The sequence below is a fragment of the Rhopalosiphum maidis genome, chromosome 1 (assembly GCF_003676215.2).
Source record: "Rhopalosiphum maidis isolate BTI-1 chromosome 1, ASM367621v3, whole genome shotgun sequence".
NCBI classification, from domain to species: Eukaryota; Metazoa; Arthropoda; class Insecta; order Hemiptera; family Aphididae; genus Rhopalosiphum; species Rhopalosiphum maidis.
In genome coordinates this window covers 92,465,696-92,487,278 of record NC_040877.1, presented here as the reverse complement: position 1 = coordinate 92,487,278, position 21,583 = coordinate 92,465,696, and the positions used below count along the sequence as shown (strand labels likewise).

The 21,583-nt window shown below is 29.1% G+C and overlaps 3 protein-coding genes across 3 annotated transcripts; all 3 read right to left on the bottom strand.

The window, feature by feature from the left end:
• Positions 1-208: 208 nt before the first annotated feature.
• Positions 209-4,274, bottom strand: LOC113549129 (venom serine carboxypeptidase-like). Its single transcript, XM_026950299.1, has 3 exons — positions 4,205-4,274; positions 1,882-2,688; positions 209-1,154 (listed from the first exon to the last, which is right to left on the bottom strand). Exons 1-3 carry the CDS (start codon positions 4,272-4,274, stop codon positions 511-513), a joined length of 1,521 nt encoding a protein of 506 aa, XP_026806100.1. The 3' UTR covers positions 209-510.
• Positions 4,275-5,877: 1,603 nt separating this feature from the next.
• LOC113550228 (multidrug resistance-associated protein 4-like) lies at positions 5,878-16,467 on the bottom strand. The gene is made up of 26 exons (XM_026951942.1): positions 16,296-16,467; positions 16,130-16,213; positions 14,243-14,353; positions 14,027-14,161; positions 12,590-12,800; positions 12,152-12,374; positions 11,915-12,071; positions 11,706-11,844; positions 11,496-11,606; positions 10,539-10,829; positions 10,302-10,466; positions 10,094-10,215; positions 9,930-10,027; positions 9,775-9,860; positions 9,324-9,700; positions 8,976-9,256; positions 8,821-8,900; positions 8,568-8,718; positions 7,909-8,015; positions 7,687-7,810; positions 7,438-7,608; positions 7,240-7,367; positions 6,937-7,182; positions 6,636-6,808; positions 6,299-6,539; positions 5,878-6,193 (listed from the first exon to the last, which is right to left on the bottom strand). Exons 1-26 carry the CDS (start codon positions 16,301-16,303, stop codon positions 6,149-6,151), a joined length of 4,065 nt encoding a protein of 1,354 aa, XP_026807743.1. The 5' UTR covers positions 16,304-16,467; the 3' UTR covers positions 5,878-6,148.
• A 2,054-nt stretch (positions 16,468-18,521) lies between these two features.
• On the bottom strand, positions 18,522-20,677 carry LOC113561014 (venom serine carboxypeptidase-like). The gene is made up of 2 exons (XM_026967182.1): positions 19,674-20,677; positions 18,522-19,288 (listed from the first exon to the last, which is right to left on the bottom strand). Exons 1-2 carry the CDS (start codon positions 20,413-20,415, stop codon positions 18,621-18,623), a joined length of 1,410 nt encoding a protein of 469 aa, XP_026822983.1. The 5' UTR covers positions 20,416-20,677; the 3' UTR covers positions 18,522-18,620.
• Between the last annotated feature and the right edge of the window lie 906 nt (positions 20,678-21,583).

The following is a 21,583-nucleotide window of genomic DNA, read 5'->3' as shown; positions in this document are numbered from 1 at the left end:
TCAGTAATCTATAAGTCATCATCAACATTACACTATATTATAGTCTAATACTATAGTAACGATCTTTTGACATTTATTATCAAATTTTTAATCACAGTACCTATTGAGGTGGTCGAGGTATATATACATAGATAATACAGTAATAACAATATAATACGGTACAATGACTTGGACTATGTTCATCAATTAAACAACACAGGCTTTAACATAGCTTTATAAAATTATTGTTGTTAATTTATTATTATTATTTATTATCATTAGCTACATACTATATAGACCAATAGACAGAATATGAACACGTTACGTAAAAAATTATAATAATATATCAATCAATCCGACGTCGACGGATAAAAATTGTAATTATTTTAATCGGCAGGCAGCTGATGCTTATTATAAATTATAACTTAATTCTCCTGGGCGATTCAATCAAACGTGTAACAAATAATTATTGCGCGAACATAAAATTATATTGCGATATTCTCATGAAACTTCTTCGGACTCGTGGTCTGGTTAAAACGGTTTGCCGGTCGTGAATCGATTGATCATGTCCAGGCCCCAGATCGGCTGGTCCGCCGGCACCATGTGACCGGCATCCCTGACCAGCAAAACGGTCAGCGGATCGACCGTGGTCGCGTAACCAGCCACGAACGTCGCGTTTTCGTGGCCCACCCGCCAAATGGTCCGCGTCGCATTCTGTAACCGATCCGAGCCCGACCACTTCAACGACTTGACCATGTTCATTGTACCGCGATAGGGCACGATGATGTCCAACTGCCCAGAGTACACCAGAACGCGGTACTGGCCGGCGTCCAGTAGGGCGGCGAGCCACGGGGCTACGGACTGCATCATGTCATTCTCCAGATGGTGTTCGACCGTAGTACCGTTGTTAAACGGCTGCTGGCCCACGTGCAACGCTTCCCGCATGAACGGCTCTTGCACGTACTTTTCCCAGTCGCCGTAAGGCGTCGGGTCTCGGTCCCACAACATGTTGAAGTAGTACCGCATGCCGGTTAGGTTCTGGAACAACGACGGGTACGGATAAACGTCTCCGTTTAACAGCTTGTCGAACGTGCCAAAAGCGCTCTTGAAGTCTTCGTTAAGGATTTGGGCACGGGCTAGGTTCTCCAGTTTATCCAACTCTTGTTTACCATAATCTATGATGATACATAATATTAAAAATTAAAATAATATAATCCGATAGTATAATCATAATTATAGTAGAATTAGATCGTGATTCTGTAATATTAAATATCTATATAATATTTATTTTGAGATTTTGTAGATATTTATTATTAATTATTTTTTTAGCATATTAACATAGTTTTCCTAGTGCGATGTTTGAATCATATACCTCCTAAATATGAACTTAATTAAAAAAATATTTAATTATTTGCATACTTTTCTTTTTTTCGTATTTTTCTTTAACAGTTACGTTAAAAATACCGTTATTTTACTCATATTTTAAAGTATTATACAATTTGTATAGCTGAGCTATTATTAATTCAATAATTTTTAAACTTCTAATAAATAAATACAATTATTCTCATTTTACTCTTTTAACTAAAATAAATTATGCACATTAAAACATGATAAAAATAATATAGTATTTAATTTTTCCAAAACGACTCGATACTTTTTATCACGGTAGATTATAGAGGTGTACGCACAACGCATGGCCGTATATTTATAATGTAAAAACTTAGTTTATAGTACATAATTATAGGCTATAATCTACCGTGCATTTTATATTTAAAAAAAATATAGTAATAATAAATGCATCTAAAATAAATAATTTTTAAAGATATTTTTATTGTGTTTCTAAGCTAAATTCTCAGCTTTAATTATGACGTATGTTATATTGTTAAATGTGTATTAAATTACCGTCGACGAACCCGTGCTGGTACAGGTATTCACTATACATCAATTGGTTAATGGGATCGACCAGACCGTTGCCGATAGCCAGTCCCTTGAGGTTAATCTTGACTTTTGCTCCGGGGTTATTCAGATGGATGGCGTACGACACGGCCGGTACGTATTTACCAGCGTACGATTCACCGGTCACGTAGAAATCGTTGTGCTGGTACTCGTGGAACAGCGTGAAGAACTGCACCAGGGCGTCGTACGCGTTGAGACCGACGGACGTCTGATTGGCACTGTATCCTGCTTCGTCGCCGGTGAAGCTGTACCCCGTGCCCACCGGATTGTCCAAGTACAACATCGAGTGGGTGGCCACCCACGTGTGGTTGCGCAGCTTGAGCCCGTGGCTCTTAGCCACCGAGAATGGACCGTGTTCGTCGAACACGGCGTACAAGCTGGACGCACCTGGGCCGCCTTGCAGCCACAGCATTACGGGTGCGTCTTTGGCGCCACTCATTGCCGGGAAGAACCAGAAGAACATGTTGGAACCGTGCGCCTTGTCCACGGTCAGGTAACCGGAGTAGCTCTCGATGGCCGCCTTCAGGGGTTTCACCTTAGACGCGGCTCGCGCCTCGTCGATCCGGCCCGCCTGTATCAGAGGTGTCAGGTACAGTGGCCCGTCGCCACTGCCACCGTCGGATGGCATTGCTGTGGCTGTGCGACAGGAGGCGAACAAACAGAGGAACGCGGCCAACAGTGTTGACGCTAACATCGCTGCCACAAAATGTATTGAGGTTAGACAATAAAAGCACGTCTCGTTACTACTAAAAACTGTATACAATATTGTATAATAGTATATATATATAATACGCGATGATCCGATATTACTATATGCGATCTGAACTCGAATCAGCGAACGACGCGATTTATTATCGCCGCCGCAAGAACGACGTTCGATGTTGTCGGAACTTGGCTGCCGACTGATTGAGTGAAAACAGATAAAACGCAACCCTACTATATTTGAACTGATCTGTGACTATTGTTGTGTTTATATTATTTAATTAAATTATTATTATACTGTCGAAAATCGATTAGACGGTCGCCGTTGAATAACGTACTATTTGACGATGAATATAATATCTATTTTTTATATGTACTTATGGTGGAGGTAAAGGTCACTCAATTAAGATGACCCGCCACGGCTGTGTAAGCACTCGCGGCGATAACAGTTTAGACAAATCTCTACCGCCACGGGCGTCACGTACACGGTGTCTTCTTATCGGGTTCGAAGTATAATAATAATAATAATATGACCAATTTATAAGGCACACTTTATCATAAAATACAACTTATATATGATGTATCGATCGAATTGATAGTTTTAAAACGTTTTTTCACTTCATTAATAATTAATAACGTCAAAAATATATAATAGTAAGAAAGCATTAAAGTAATAAATATATTAAGTAGATAGTTATAACCTTAATTAAATGTTTGCTATATAAACCTGTGTTTACAGTAAAATATATATATTTATTGAACTAAATGTAAATATGACTAATATGAGATACCTACCCAACTTTGATAAATTATTCGGAGCTAATAGGTACAGTTAGCGGTCAATCTCGTTTGAGCGATCTACTTTTGGACTAGCACTCGGTTTAAGAATATATATCTTAAACCGTGGTCTAGCAGTAGTGCAGTATAAGCATGTATATTATAAACTTTTTAACTGTAATAATTGATAAACTATAGAAGTATAATGGAAATTAAAGCCGATACATATTATTAGTGTGTCCATTGGACACAATAGGAGTTATATCTCACTCCATTGTATTGTTTTCTTGGTGTCATTTTTATATTAAAATTATAGTTATTTGTAATATTCTATTTTAAATTAAATTATTTATTATTTTATAATATTATACTGCTTTTGTTTCATTAAAATGTATAGTATTATCTTCATTTGAAAACCAAACGAAATGTTTTTGATAAAAAATACTGAGACTGATGATTAAGATTTAACCTAAGTTATTTTTATTAATACGTTGAATTATCCATATTAAATATATGATTTAAACAAACTAATAATTTTATCATGAAAATGTTATGATCATTATGTCGAGTTTTAAAAATCCAAAATATGTTCTAAAATTGTACAAAACACTATAATATTTCCTAAAAATGAGAAAATACTGTAATATGAAAAAATGATAAATGTACAAAATGTAATTTCTTTTACAAAATCGATGGGTTAGGAAACAAATTTTGGTATAAATTAGCTATTTTTTTACCAACCAATAAAAATATGTAATCTATATAAATGTCAAGTTTAGTTATTATGTACTAGCCAATATTTCCTTTTCAGCTTTCTTCCACAAAATCAAAATCAAGTAATGAAATGGATAGAAATACATACTTCTAGCCCTAATGCTTTATCCTATAGTAAAAATTAAGATTTTTGAATTTATTTTTATGAAAAATATGTACCATACACCATATATAGTGGTGAACCTAAGGTACGCATGCCAAAGGTGGCACATTGATTAAATGTCAATGGCACGTGAAAACATTGAAATTATTAAAAACTATGCTGTTCATAAAGTTTTAATTATAACTGTTATAAAAAATTCAAAGAAACAAATTATAAAGATTTTAAAAATTATAATTACCAAAAATATATGTTCTTACTTAATAAAATAATGTATAATAAATCGATAACTTTATTTTTATCCTTAGAAAAATGAATTTCCTTTGAGCACGTGAAAAATTTTCAAAATGTTGATTGGAAAAATTTGGAACTTGACCACAAAAAGGATCGCCACCCCTGCCATATATGGTTCAGAATATGCAACTAGTTTTTAAATTTGCACTACCGTCTTTTTTTGTTAAATGAAAAATATTTTAAAACTGCTAAAAATAGGTATCTCAAGATCCTATAACAATTTTAAAAAATAACTTTTTTGAAATTTATTTTTGAATTTATAACAAAAAATTTCCGTGTAAACGCAAAACTAGTTTTTTAATTAAAAAAGTACTCTTACCTCCACTAAATCAAAATCATGTAAAATTAAAAAGCAATTTGACTCAAAATTTTCTTCCTATTCTTTTTTTAGAAAAAATTTTGATTTTAAAAAATTTTTTTCTAACAAATATAATGTATGATACTCCGTAGTGTAATATTATCTGTAATACTATAATATAGGTTTCTTTAGTATCAAATTGATAGATACTTTTTTAATTTATTACTTATGTTTACTGGTTTTTGAGTAAAAAAAAAAAACACACACACAAAAAAAAAAATTGATTTTGTCAAAAACTGATTTTGCGTAAAAATTTCCGTCTTTCCATTTATTCCTGTATTGGCGTATGTTATCTCAACGGATATTGAATTCGTTAATCTAAACGAATCGTATCTTAGTAGTGAGTTAAAAGCGTAAATTAAATTGTATTACCTGATACAATATTGTACTCGTTACACTCCAAATTTCACACCCATAAATTTATAATTTTATCAAAATGCTAAGAGAATACCAGGCAGAAGTTTATTAAAAAATTCAACACTTTACACTTCTAAAATCAACTCTAATTTAAAAGCATAGAACTTGTACATAAAAACAATTCTTGGTTATACTATATTTATTATTTGAAAACTATGAGTTTTGAAGTTCAAATAATTTAAAGATACTCATTAAAATTTTACATTTTACTAATAAGTAATAACTATTAATATTTTATTTAAATTTAAAATTTTTTTATCTCATTATAATATTATTATGTTTGCGCTTTTTGGTTGTGTGTAAATCATATTTTGCGCTAATGGGCTACAGCCAAACAAAACGCGCTAATATTAGACCTGTTTAATAATATGTACTAAGTATTATACCTAACTACCTTTTATAAATTTATATTTAATTATTTTTTAAATATTAAATTAATATAGGCCATCTGATGTTTAGAATAAATATAATACCGGTGAATTAAACCTACAAAGTTGTTATTCGTCCCTCTATATTGTTCAAATACAAGAATCCGTTAAAATATTTTCTTATTAATTTTAATATGTTGTAGGTAAGTAATAGATGCTATTCACTAGTCGACAAATTTACAATATGATTCAAGAAAAAAAATGTAATCGTTCTATAAGTTGTAATATATAAACGAGAAAATATAATTGTAATAAAAATAGTAATGAAATCAAAGTTTTACTAAAAACAACATTTTAAATAATAAAAAGTTATTAATATTTTACAACTTCTATATAATTTTTTTAAACCAATTATTCAATGATTTAATGGTTCGGAGATTTCTTTCTCGACTGAAATGTTTTGAAACTCTAAAAAACATAATGATAAATTAATTCAAATTATAAAATTATAAAGTACCATGCAGTTTATTATAAATATAAAAATACGAGATATTGAAATATATTATGTGGCACCTCTGAAGCAACATTATGTAAAAAGTAAGCTGTATCCTTTCCCGTTTGCTCTACCATTTTGTAGAAAAATCCGTCAGTGTTTTTTAACAAACTATACGGATGGTCAAATTCAATTATTTTTCCAAAATCCATTACTAGTACTCTGTCAGAGTCCATTATGGTATTTAAACGGTGAGCAATTGTTAATACTGTGCAAAGTCTAAATTTATTCCTAATTGTATTTTGAATCAACTTATCAGTCCTGTAAATAAAAAATTTAATTTTAATTAGATACAGATAAAATAATTATAATTATTATACAATTAAATATTTTAAATAAAATTATTTTTTTTATTACAGTGGATCGACATTGGCAGTGGCCTCATCCAATATAAGAATTTTGTTGTTTTGTAGTATAGCTCTTGCCAAACAAACTAATTGACGTTGTCCGACACTGAAGTTCGAACCACTCGCAGACATTTTCGAGTTAAGACCGTCGGGCAAATCCTCTACAACGTTTTTGAGTTCAACCTACAATAATAATATATAACTGTATATGTATAGTCCATAAATAATAATTTATTGAAAATCTTTCGATCGAGTTATAATAAAACTTTATTATTTTTTTTTTATGTGAAATTAACTAGGAAACATTATACTTCGTCTAGAGCTTTCCAAAGAGCATGATCTGGATATTCGGCAAATGGATCTAAGTTTGTTCTCATAGTCCCAGAAAACAATACGGGTTCTTGAGGAATTATGGACAATTTAGATCTCAGGTCTTTGAGTGCCAATTCGTGTATATCCACACCGTCAATGATAATTTTACCTTCATTTAGAGCTAATCTAAACAATGCCCCGATAAACGATGATTTACCTGCACCGGTTCTACCAACAATACCTATCTAAATAAACGTAAAACAATTATTATTTACAATTTAAAACCACATTTCATCACTTACTTTTTCCATTGATTGAATTTGAATATTTAAATCTTTTAATACATAAGGTGAATTTAGACTGTAACGTAGATTAAAATCCTTAAATACAATTTTCCCCGAATAAGGCCACTCTTTATCCGGTGAATGCTCTATAACATAGATAAATAATTTTCGTGTGAAATATTTGTTAGAAATTATACAATAATTATTAAATTTTATCTTTAATAGGTTGAAGAGTATCTTCCTGTGGTAAACGTGTGTATTCTAATACTCTATCAACTGATGTCAATTGGCATAGTAGTGTTGTCGATTGTCTTACCCACCATTGGATCCTACGGAGTAATGTTATCACTTGTGTAAGAGCTAGTCCAACACTTCCTCCATAAATATCTAAAAGTATATTTATAAGTGAACTGTGAAGTGACATATTTTAAAATTATCAACAGAATCATACAACTTTTAACTTACTGTTGTCAGTTATTAAAAAGCTGAATATAATAATACATAAATAAAATAAACAAACGATATCTATCCAAAATCCAAATCCTAAATTTAAACCTGTGTACAAATGTGAAGCCGAGGAATTTAAATCCTAAATGTCAAATTAAAAATAAAATACACATCATTCGAATAATTATTATTGTAGCATAAATAAAATAGAAGCTTTTTAGTATAATTTAATATAAGTACTTGATGTTTGTCAAATTCTTGTGATAAAATATCTTCTGCTTTATATGCTCTTATTGTTGTTAAACCTTGTAATGATGCATTCATATGTGCTAATACAGTGCTTCGAGCTGTTTATTTAAAAAATAAAAGGAAAATTGTTTTAAATGAAAATAATATATATTAAATTATTTTGGTTGTATTGCAAGATATTGTGTAATATTACAACCTACTTAAACAAGCTTGAATGTTTTATGGTAATATGGAGATTGAAAATGAGAAATTTTTTAGTCCTATATTTTGCATATTTTAACTTTTTAATGTTTAGAGAATTTACTTCGATTTTTATCTGAAAATTCATACGTCAAAATATAGGAGTTTACTAAAAGGTTTTGTGGACATCAAATATATTTATTATTATAAAAAAAAAAAATGTTATTATTTGAACTATTGTTTTGTATATAATATTGATTTCTAGGAAATTATTGTCAGATCCAATAGTATTTAGGTCTATTTGTGATATTATATACTAAGATAAAAATATTGATTGAAACTTCAGACCATTTTTTATTTACTTGTGCATAGGTATTTAAAATTGTTTACTGCAATAACGAATTTTTACTTTTTAGTGCTTATAAATCATAGCTCTATAAATTTATAAATACTATAACTATAAAACTTACTAGATGCTTCTAACCTGTTGACATTTTGTGATGTACTGAAAAAATAAGCTCTAAGCTTATAAATAATAATACCAACAATAAATGATGGTATCAATAGATACATATTAGTCAATCCAATAACAATTACAGTTCCAGAAATAAATATGAAAATCTATTAAATACATAGAAATTAACAGTTAGTATTATACATTCCAAAATGTATAACTTTTCTAAATTTTAAATAATATAAGCAAAATATAGGTAAATTATTAACTTGTAAGGAATCCAAAAAAATATTAGGTAAAATTTCATCCACAGCTCCTAAGTCTTTTGAAAAGCGGTTAATTATCTTTCCTATATAAAAATAACATTTATTTAATGTAATAACATGATAATTATGTACATATTTAAAAAAAAATAATTTCTTACCCGATGAATTTGTATTAAAAAAAAACATGGTAGTTCTTATAATGGAATTGAACATACGATTGTGTAAATTAATTGAGGCTTTCATTGTAATTTTGATAAATATAGCAGACCTAATTATCACTGATATTATCAAGGCGACCATGAATAAGGCATAAATTATAACATAGTATTCATGATAATTATTTAACCATAATAATAAGTTGGTTGATTCATGTGGCTCTGATGTACTATTATCAAATGTATTTTTTGGATTATTAAATGTATATACTTCTTGATTAACCCTGAAAAGTATATCAGAAAACTTCAAAATTATTTATACGAGTACATACTTATTTAACATGATATTACCAAAAGCTAAGCCAAAAATCTCCACCGACAATCAGTGCTAGAATAACAATGCACATAAAAAACCCCCAAAAAATATTGTATGTACTCTCACAAGCAGTTATGTACGATATTAAAACATTTTTGGATTCATATTTATAAGACTGATATTCTGATTTTTCATTAGGTTTCTGAGTTAAGACTTTAAAGTTGGATGATAAAATACTTTCGTTTGAACCAGACTGAGATGAAACCAAGCGGGATTCGGCACCATCGTTGTTTATACTGTTAGTTTCACTTTCATTTTCAATAGTTGTACCTTTTAAAGGGCCAAGTACTTTCGCAAAATCAAAAATAGAGGCTTGGATATCTTGATAAGATCCTTCAATTATAATATTACCCTAAAAACAAAAATAAACATAATATAATGTTAATACACAGTAGCTTCACAGTAATTTTAATATTATATACTTACATTATCCATTAGAACGATATGATCAACTTCAGATAAATAATGTACTTGATGAGTAATAAGAATGCATGCTTTTTCTTTGAGATAGCCTGTAATCAGAAATCTGACGGTTAGTCGTGTTAAATAGAATTAAATATTTTTAAATTATACCTACTCACCTCTTATGCATTTTTCAAATAAATGCTTGCCAACTTTAACATCAACAGCTGAAAGTGGATCATCGAGTAAGTAAATATCTGCTTTTTTGTATACCGCTCTGGAAATAAAACATTTTGAATTGTTAGATGTATAGACTTTAGTTAATTTTCAAATTTATATTTGCCTAGCTAAATTAATTCTGGCTCTTTGTCCTCCACTTAAGGTTATTCCTCGTTCTCCAACTATCGTTTCATCGCCAAGTGGCAAATGTTCTAGATCGCTTTTTAGTGCACAGATATCAATAATCTATTTGAAAATCATATCGGTTAACTATATTTTAAATATCATGTTGGTATATAATTGATATATAATGTTAATCCGTGTGTATTTACTTGTTTGAAACGTTCTTGGTCCATTGGTGATCCAAAAAGAATATTTTGTTGAATAGTCCCAGAAAATATCCATGGTTCTTGTGATGCATAAGAAATTACACCGTTCACAGAGATTTTGCCTTTTAAAACAGGCAATTCCTTTAAAATTGCTTGTATCAATGAGCTCTGTAATTATTTCTTATCGTTTTATACTATAAAATTTAGGTACAATATAATATATAGTGTTTATATACTTACCTTTCCGGCTCCTACTGGTCCAATAATTGCAACCAAACTTCCAGAATTTAACGTTAAATTAATATTTTCCAATGTATTATTAGTTTGAACATCCGCCCATTTAGCAAAAGTGTTCAAAATAACTATACCATGACTATTAACAGATTCTTTGTTGTTTTCAATGTCATTACAGTTATTTGTAATATGGTTATCAGCAATGAGTAATTGTCCAAAGACTTGTTCCACCGATTTATCATATTTCAAATAAGGTTTTTGGATTTGATGATCTTTTTCTTCGAGTAATAAATAACTCTATATAAAAATATAAAGCTAATTTTAGTTTAGCTATTAGGGTGTTGATTATAGTAATTTTACAACGATGTATGTGTGTTTGTATATTATTGAATGTAAATTTAACGCACATGACACCTTATATCAGAGTGATATCCACTTATAAGTTGAACACCTTTTCATTATTGATATTACATTACAAAGTTAATTTTAAATGTTATGCAGACCTCGAACTGAAAAGGTGTTTAGGTTCCCCTACTGTTTAATAGTTTCATTTGCGATTTCTAAATGTAATTTTTATGGAAAGGGGGGACGGCATAATGTTATAGGTATTTTGGTAATTCCACAAATATGTATTTAATTTTTTGTCAATGATACTGTAATGACAATTTGATTAAAACTGTAATATATTTTATAATTATTAATATTTTAAATTTTTATTTTCCGGGATTTATAATATTTATTGTATTTTATAATTTTTGTATTAACTATTAAGTGACAATTTGAGAAAAAATTGATGGTTTTATTAATATTAATTAAATATACATAAAATAGAAACGTAATATTATTTAATAAAAATTTAGTACTTAATAAATTTACTTTAGTACTTAAATCTACTTAATTTTTTCTTATTCAAGCATGTATTAGTATAAGTACAAGTATGAAATGTATTAGGTGTATTTATACCTGTATGCGTTTAATTGATATAATTAATTCACCTATATCCAACAAACTAATAGAAAATTTTACTGCCATAGACGTATGCAACAAATTGAAGAAACTTGTAAGGACGTAAACCTGTGAGCAAATAATAAAAATAGAATAGGTTGATAGTATATTATATACAATGTACATATGTACAAATTACAAGTACACACAACCCAAATGAGAACTTACTTTACGAAAAGATATTTTATTTCCTAATAAGACGTAAATTAAAATGGTAATAAAGATTTGAAATCTTGATTGAATTATTTTAAATGATATCCATATGAATCTAATAGATTTGGCTCCTTTAATTTGTTCAACTTCTACTCTATAATAATCTCCACATAATATAATACTTTATACCCTGAATATAAATAACATTATCAACTCATACATACTTTCTTGCATTTTCTATAAGATTTCCAAAAGGTTTTTCCCATGTGTACATTTTGATCACTTGTATTCCCGAAATAATTTCATTCATAAATCGTATTCTTTCATCAGTGTTCTTTGCTGTTTGTAAACGGAATTTGGAAATTAATTTTCCCATCCAACCTGAAATTGAAAAAAGTAGTTTAACTATAGGTATATAACTATATGTTCATATAATTAATTATTTCATGATTTAAAAATACCTTGTAAAGGAATAAAAAAAAGAAATGTAGCTACTCCAATTAATGAGGATACACCAATTTCCTGCCACAAAAAATAAATGCCTATCATTATTTGCAGAGGACCAATCCATAAGTAATGTATGTGATGAATCACATAATCGTATCGATTTATATCATTTGATATCAAATTCATCACTTGTCCAACGGCAGTTTCACCAAATCTGTTATAACTTAAACATAATGTCTACATAAAAAAAAAAAATGAAATAATTATTCTTTTAGTAAATTAAAGTAAACAAATTGGGGAAACTCTGGAAAATAATATTCACGTTGTTCCCTATATCTAAGTACATAATACAGTATTACAGTGAAAATATATATATATATATAAGATATTGTTGTATCAAGTATTAAAATTAACATATTTACATATAATTTACAAAATATTTGTACGTTTACCTTTCTGTAGATTAAAGAACAGCAAGCAACTCGGACCTTAATTGTTTCGTTCATGATTTCTTCATATGTGTAATAGTGAAGGATAATTGTCATGAATATGCTGAATACTATACCTGATGAACATAGGTATGCATATTCTATATCTGTATCTTTTGAATGATAAGGATTGAAATATGCTAATAGTTCACCAATTAATATAGGTTGTGACATACTGTAATTAAGATATAAGCGTAAACAATAAATATAGATATTAAATGACATTATATTTATGGATTTATACTAGGTATATTATTTAAATAAACATTAATATAATAATGTATTAGTTTATGTAATGCTCAGTATAAAGTATTGATTATTTTCATCGAAGTTTATACAAAAAAAAAAAAAATGAAAATCACATGCCTATAAATATATCTTTAAGTGTAAGAATATTTTGATAAAGTTAAAAGTATAAACAATTGTTTATGCTCATATTGCACCAAAAAAGAATAGTCGATTTTGTAAAATTAGTTTTTTTTATTCTGACCTCTTTAAAATACAAATAATTACTACCAGAAACCACATCATTTTTGAAAATTTAAAGAATTTTATCGAATACTTAACGAGTATGTACACACACACACACACACACACGCACACAAAATAATACACATAACACTGTAAAATCAAAAAATTCATCGTTTTGCTCAGAATTTAAATTGCGATTTTTGAATTTACTTCTTATCGTTGCTATTAATTATAATCCTTTAAATATCTACTTCATAAATAATGTTTTCTTAAGTTATATTTAAATAATTAACATAATTTATCTTTAAATTTATAATTAAGTCCAAATTTGAGCATTAAATGTTTATATAAAATAATTGGCTTTATATGTGTTATTAGATTTTATGGTTTAAAAATGAATGAATTGCCTATGAGAAATTTTGTATTCAATTTTCAAAACTTAGATATAACCAAAAAAAAAAATGTTTATGAATTTCTAACTGAAAATAGTTTTTGCGTTTTTTATCAATTTTGGTCTAAATTGTTACTTAAAATGCGTAAAAAACAAATTGTGTAACTATAGATTTTTGATACTTTTTCAAAAAACACACTCATCATTGATGTTTAGTCAAAAATTCATTGCTCTGATCAGGATTTAAAATGCGATTTTTGAATTTATTTCTTGCCGGTTACAATACGGCTATATTATACATGGGAATTTAGTAATAATATTATAATATTAATGCATGCTTATATAAAAATAAATATTTCTTAAACGAAAAATAATTTTTGTCATTATGATATAAAATAACATAAATTAGTGAATATTCATTACCTAATCTTAAATAATGGGAAATTATATAATAATTTACTAATATTCATAAATATGATTTTTATATAAACATATTGTCAAATATTTATTTTAATCTACAAATTGAAAAATAATCTTACTTGAAAATAATTTCGGTGATGCAAAACATTAATCCGTATAGCATTAATTTAGCACCAAACATTCGTAGCAAAGCTCTCAACAATTTTGGCTTTCGATTCATCGAATACGCATTGGCTAACTCTGATCTCCATATCCTAAAGTCAAAATTAATATTAAATTATTTCAAAGTATTGATAAAAATCAATGTGGTTGATTATAGATTATTGACAGTTTACTTTTCCAATTTATCGCCTAATGTTGATGATTTTTGGTCGTCTAATGTCGTGAACAAATCCGTTTCATTTAAATCTCTGAGTCGTCCTATCTTTAATAGGTTTGAAATCCAACTATAAATCAAATGTATAATGAAGATACTTATTATTTTTAATTTTTATAAAAATTTAGTCTTTGACCTATAAAAATATATTTTTTTAATAAGGTTAAGAAAATAAGGGTTAAATAGACTTGGTAATGTACAGTGGCCATGCCTACTACAAATCTTATAATTTTATAATACTTTCAAATTATACATTTATAATATATGTTTGATTAATTGTGTAATTGTGTAACTGTAGATTCTAAGTAGGTTAAGGCAGAGCTTCCCAACCAAGGGGGTTCCGTACAATTATTTAAAATATATTTTCAGTCTATAGGCCATAGGGCATAGGGAAAATTGCCAAAAGTTAAATGTTCCAACACTGCTTGACTACACGATTGATTTGAGTAAAAACAAAATTATGTTTAAGTACCTATATAGATTTAATTTCAAAAATCTCATATTTGTATATAATCAATTTGTATTTAAGTTTAAAATTATAAAAATAATTGTGAATTAATTAAAAATACATTTTGGATTAGTAATAAACTAATTTTAAAAAGATATATTGAATTTTTTTTTAGGACATATTTTGATATTTATTTTGCATATTTGCATGCATTTTTTTAGTGTTTTTAGGTCATACACATTCTAACTCAATAATAATATAGTCATGAAATAATTGTATAAATTATATTTTTCATTAATAATAATAATCTTTAGTAATATCTATTGATAAATGTATAAAAAGTTGTTAAAATAAAAGTTAATACTTAAAATTATTATTTTAATTAAAAAATGTGTTTTTATTTAGCTAAAGATATCCAATCATAATTTACAAAAATGCTTCAAGGTATTTATGATATAATTATTGTATATATTTTATAAATTCCATAACTTTGTACTGCAATGCGCTAGATCAACTTAACAAGAAAATAAAATCGTGAATCAAAAAAAAAAGTACATACCCATTTTGTATATAATTTATTTCTTAAATAGTCTAAAATTACTCTGTATGTTTCTACTATAAATGTATCACTTTCTTCAAATCTAGTTTTTTCAATAAAATTATAAGTTCGTTTTACAAAGGTTATACATGAATATATAAATCTATTTACAAAAGTTGTATAGAACGTGATTCTCGCTGTTAAAACATGCCAGATACTAGGTGCCAGGAATATAACAATGAATATTTTTACATCACACTATAAATTTCAGATAATATGAAGGATATGAAATTAACCATGTTTTATAAGTATATAATAATATATGCATAGATTTTAAGATCTATTCATAGGAGAAATTAAAGCCAAAAAAAATTGTGGTACTATAAATTTTCCACTCTAGGCAGTTGTCTATACTCTGTCTAATTGTATTTCTAATACATATCTTATAATAGTAATGCAAATGCATTTTTTAATATTCTTTAGGAATATCCAATTAGGTATATAGATTAACACAACGTCACCGTTCAATATCGCTTTTTATATAAAAAAAATAAATAATAATAAATGTATAATGGTAGAATGGTTCTGTGTAGTTCAATGAAGTAGGTACACTTGAAATTTAGAGTTTTCCAATTTTTTAGTAACAAATACAATATCGTTTAATAAAACATATCTATTTTTTGTTTGATCGGATCTATAAAATTACATTTGCAATTTTAAGTTGTTTTACTCCTCACCACTATAAAATATTTTTAAAAAAAATTCACCCCTATTGGTGTCTGTCATTTCCATATTTTTAACTTACAAATATATTTAAACAACACAATATACCAAAGTATTATAACATATAATGTATTTACCTATGTGTGATGATTTCAAAAAAATTTGCATTACATCTGGGGTTGTGAGTACGTTCTACTTTACTATCGGTCCTTGGTATCTCTCTGTAATAATAAAATATATAAATATATTGAGTTGGTTACTAGTTAATATAGATTTAATTTATGAATAAATGTTATAACTTACCTGTACATAATGTATATGGTATGAGTATATAATTCGTATTATAATTTGTGATGAATATTTAGTTTTAACAATATTATGTTTGATTTTTATTTATTAATCTTATATCGTATTTCTTGTGAAGGCGTTAATACTTAAAAATGATAAATATATTATTTCGATTATAATAAATCATCAATATAAACTATACATACACACCGAATATCAAGTAACTGAAATCAGAAATTCATAACACACTGATATTTCCACTACCTAATTTCAGTTTTATTTGTACATAGTTCACAATAGTATAATTCATATTATATAGTAGATATTTAATCTATAATCACTATTTTTAGTACATTCATAAAGACAGTATACAGGATGAACCAATTATTCATCTAATTTAAGACCGGCGTTAAATAATATTTATAAGAGGATCTTGAAAATGAAATTTAAGAACTAAATTTATACATAAGTATAATATAAAAAATATGTTAATTCAATGGTTAAAATTCTTAACAGCTATTTATGTAAAATAGTTGTGTATTGAGGACAAACTAAAGTATTGAGCTATGATCAAGTTTAATAAAAAGTTCTTATCATAATTAAATACAACTGGTATATTTACTTTAGTACTTTACTGTAATTACTATCTATATACAGTTGTGATGAATAATAATAATCGCGAATACGAGTACACAACTTTGTAATATCTCAAATCACAACACTTGTTCTACAATATTTTTTGTATACGTATAACTTTATATTAAAGACAAACTTATAATATTAAAGTATGATAATTATCGTACAATGTGATATTATAATATAAAACTTATTTTTTATGTAGTTATAACCATTGTTTTATAATATATTTTTTTTTGTACATTTTGGCTTTGAGATTGGTTTTATTTATTAACATTTAAGAAATTGTAAAATTTCGGTCCAATAAGTTAATCCACAAATACTTGTCTGAAAGAAGTATATTTATAATTAATTTTAGTGTCATATGCACGGTTAATTTGTTTAAAGTTATTCACACTATATCAATTTAAATTTTTTTTCATTATTTCAACATCATATACATTGTTATAAGTCTTATAAATGTCTAAAGGGGTGTACTTAGATTCATTATATGCAGTGATATTTAGATTCAATTTACATTATAATAAATTGTACATTTCAATTTTTTTTTAAGAATGTAAATAATTTTTTGGCGTTTGAATAGACTCCTATTCATTTGTACAGATTATCAAGATTTGGTATTCTTAAATTTTAGTCATTGATAATATTGTTCAAGGTATAATTATATATTACGAACAATGTTGATAGGAAAAATATCCTTAAATTTACACAGTTAAATACTACTATTCTTAAACACATATCTCTGTTATCTTTGTATACAATATACATTCTACCTTAAGTTTTCACTAAAAGTAATACCAAAATACTGTGGTGCTACGGTGAAGAACCTATATGTTTATCACACTAAAACATTTTTAATAATAACCTCTATAGTAGGTATTAAAATAAATACAAAATAAAAGCTTTTTTTTAGTTTTCTCGTAACCCACGTGATAATCTAAATTTTAGATTCTGAAATATAGACATATCATTAAATCTTGTTATTACAGCTTACAACGTTTACAGCTCGTAAATATGTATAGACTAAAATATAGAATAATTATTATTGTTTTTATGATTTTTAATCAAAGACCATCTATAACGGAGTCCGGCGTAAAGGACGGTGTCAAGTTGACTTGGTTATGTATTTAATACAGCGGTTCCTAAAGTGTGCACCGCAGCGTCTTTGCTTGGACGCCACAACACTAATCGTTATGTGGTCCGAAAAAACATTTAAAATGTTCTATTCTTTATTTTATCTAAAAAAAATGATCATCGGTTTTATTAGGGCGCCATAAGAAAAATTCAATTTCAAAGTTTGGGAATTGCTGTTTAATTTGCTAGGTATTATTACTATTATTGTTCTATGTTACTGGTTGGATAGTTAAAATTTAACTTATTTAGTTTTGTTATTTGAGATTTTACCGCCGACATCACTCATACATAATATTCTCAATAAAATAACAACATTATTCTAACCATAGTTATAATGTATACCTTGTACGATTATTTATTTTTCGTCATGGCCGTATAGTTAATATTTAATATTTTTCTACTTAGCATACGTTTATACTACTGTCGGCTATAACGATCTATATCATAGGTTCGATTTGAATTAACAATATCTCGAATATGAGTTATGGTATATTATATCTGGTACATTGTACATAAAAACAACTCGTCTTTAGTATAATATTATCGTCGACGGAACCCGGTTCCTGTAAGTCAAAACGTTTTTCCAGCAGTGAACCGGTCGATGAGGTCGAGGGCCCAGACCGGCTGATCGGCTGGCACCATATGGCCAGCATCCCTCACTAAAAGCACGGTCAGCGGACCGGACGTTGTCGCGTAACCGGCCACGGTGGTCTTGTTTCCGCCTTCACATCCATTTTTCTGTTCGCGAACGCGCCAAACTGTACGTTCCGTGGTATTTCTAAATCGTTCCGCGCCTGTCCATTCAAGCGACTGAGCCATACGCATGTTGCCCCGGTGATGTAACTTGATGTCAAGCTGTCCGCTGTATAACAAAACCCGGTACCGGCCAGCATCCAACAGGCTACCCAACCATGGGGCCACTGATTGCAGTACGTTACCAAGCAAGTGCTGATAGACCACCAAATTGTTGTTCAGCGGCCGTGAGCCCACGTGCAACGCGGCCTTCACAGACGGGTTTTCCACGAACTTCATCCAATCATCCAACGACGGTGGTTTCTGGTCCAGCAGCATGTTGTAATAGTAATGCATACCGGTCAGGTTCTGAAACAGCGTCGGGTACTGATAGAATATGCCGTTCAACATCTCGTCGTATATGCGGAATGCACCTTTGTAGTCATCGGCGAGAATCTGAGCGCGAACAGCATTCTCAAATTGTTCGAATTTTCGCTTTCCGTTTTCTGTAACCATTTAAAATAACGTTAATTTATTATATTAATATATTTACCGGGAAATAACGTATATTTTCATACTTCTTTTGATTATCATATTATATAATTATCAATTATTTAAACCGTGTTAAACACCATTACACATTTATAGGTGCCTATATGTATACCACTTAAAAAAAAGTATTGACAACTGACATAGTAAGTACCTATTTTTTTTTCAATTATTTGATTAAGGTATTTAACTATTTACTAATGAAGTAAAATAAAATGTTATCACTTCATATAAATATTTATTATGTGGTTATCTCTCGGTATTTCTTTTGCAGTTTAATATCATAATATGTTTAATTTATGAGCGCAATGCAGACAGCAAAATGTCATAGTATAAAGTTACCGTCAATCAATCCGTGTTGGTGCAAGTACTCGCCGAAGAAAAGCTGGTTGATAGGGTCAACTAGGCCGTTTCCGATTGCCAGCCCTTTTAGGTTGATCTTGACCTTAGCCCCAAGGTTGTTCTGATGAATTGTGTACGATATGGCCGGCACGTAATGACCGGCAAATGACTCACCGGTCACGTAGAAATCGTTGTTCCGGTACTCGGGAAACAGTTCAAAGAATTGTACTAAAGCGGCGTACAGGTTCCGAGCGACGGCTGTTTGGTCGGTACTGTAACCAGAATCGTCGGCAGTGTAGCTAAAGCCTGTGCCCACCGGGTTGTCCACGTAGAGCACTGAATGCGTAGTCGTCCACGCATGGTCACGCAACTTGAGTTTGACGTCATCACACTGGTACTGCACCGAAAATGGACCGTGCAAATTGAATACACCGAACATGCTGGATGCTCCTGGGCCGCCTTGTAGCCATAGCAGGACGGGTGCGTCCGCATTACCGTTGGCAGCTGGGAAGAACCAGAAGAACATATTGGAACCGTACGTTTCGTCCACGGTTAGGTAACCGGAGTAGCTCTCGATAGTCGGCTCCAGGGACGTGACGTTGCAAGCTGCCCGAGCCTCGTCGATTCGACCATTCCGTATGAGAGGAGTTAGCAGCAGGGCTCCTTCACCTTCATCTGATGTTGCCGAATAGCTGCATACGAACGTGGACAGCAGCCACAGTGACCACGTTACGGAAATCATCGCTCGAATACGACTACTTACGTATGTATATTGCTATGTATACTAAATTAATAGAGGATTTAGGTAAGCACTATGTGTAGTGCACGTGATGTGTACTTAACACTGGCAATGACTGTGTAAAGGTTACTGAAACAAATGAGTAAACACGATTGTTATTTTCATAAAAATTAACGTTCCTTTACTAATTATACAACATAAATAAGAAGACATGCGTAAAACAAGAACAACGGCGATAGGTTACATAAACTTAAATACTGAAACATTTTTAGGTTAGGCGAATAGGAATAAAAAAATACTGATAATAATAATAATGAAAGTATTGAGTATTAGTATAACCCGTCTGGTTAATCTTGATCATCGTTCATTATCGTTACGATTACTACCTTATAATGCAAAGTAATACCAACTGCGTTGGTAATTTGTTACGTCAGCAGATGGCCAAGATGAACTGGACGGGTTATAATAATAATAATCATAAATGGTTATATTAGTAATAAATATTATTAATTGCTGAAAGTTTTGTCAGTAACCTGTAGCGACATCATTCCCCTGTAGCGATAGCGTCATAACTATTTCTTAGGGAAATGTACAGTCCGACCGGAGCTGGTTGAGATATGAATTTAAATTGAATGTCTTGAGTCTGGTGGCTCAAAATAATTCAAAATTAGGCAAAATCTCAATTAACCCATTATGATTTATTGTATCAAATGCTTTTGTAAGATCTAGAAAAATTTCCAATATTTTCATTCCCATATCAAGTGCCTTATTAATGTATTACGTAGCACTATAACGAGACATCTCGGTACATATGCCTGATCTAAAACCGAACTGATTTTTTAATAGTAATTTGTTTATTTCCAAGCAGTTTATTACTTAATTTTTTTTATAATTTTCCTCTAATATTTTTGAAAAATTACATAATATAGAAATTTGTCTAGAGTTATTAAAATATTGCTAATCTTCATTTTTATATATTGGAATTACTATTGCCGTTTTAAATATATCTAGAAATGTGTAATTATTTAAGCTTTGTAACCGTGGTAAATATAAATTGTGTTAATATCTACCGTATTCATTTTTAATAAAATCTTAAACACAATTTTCATTGAGATAATACGATTTGTTGCTTAGAACACATTATAAAACAAAATAAAATAAAATAGATATA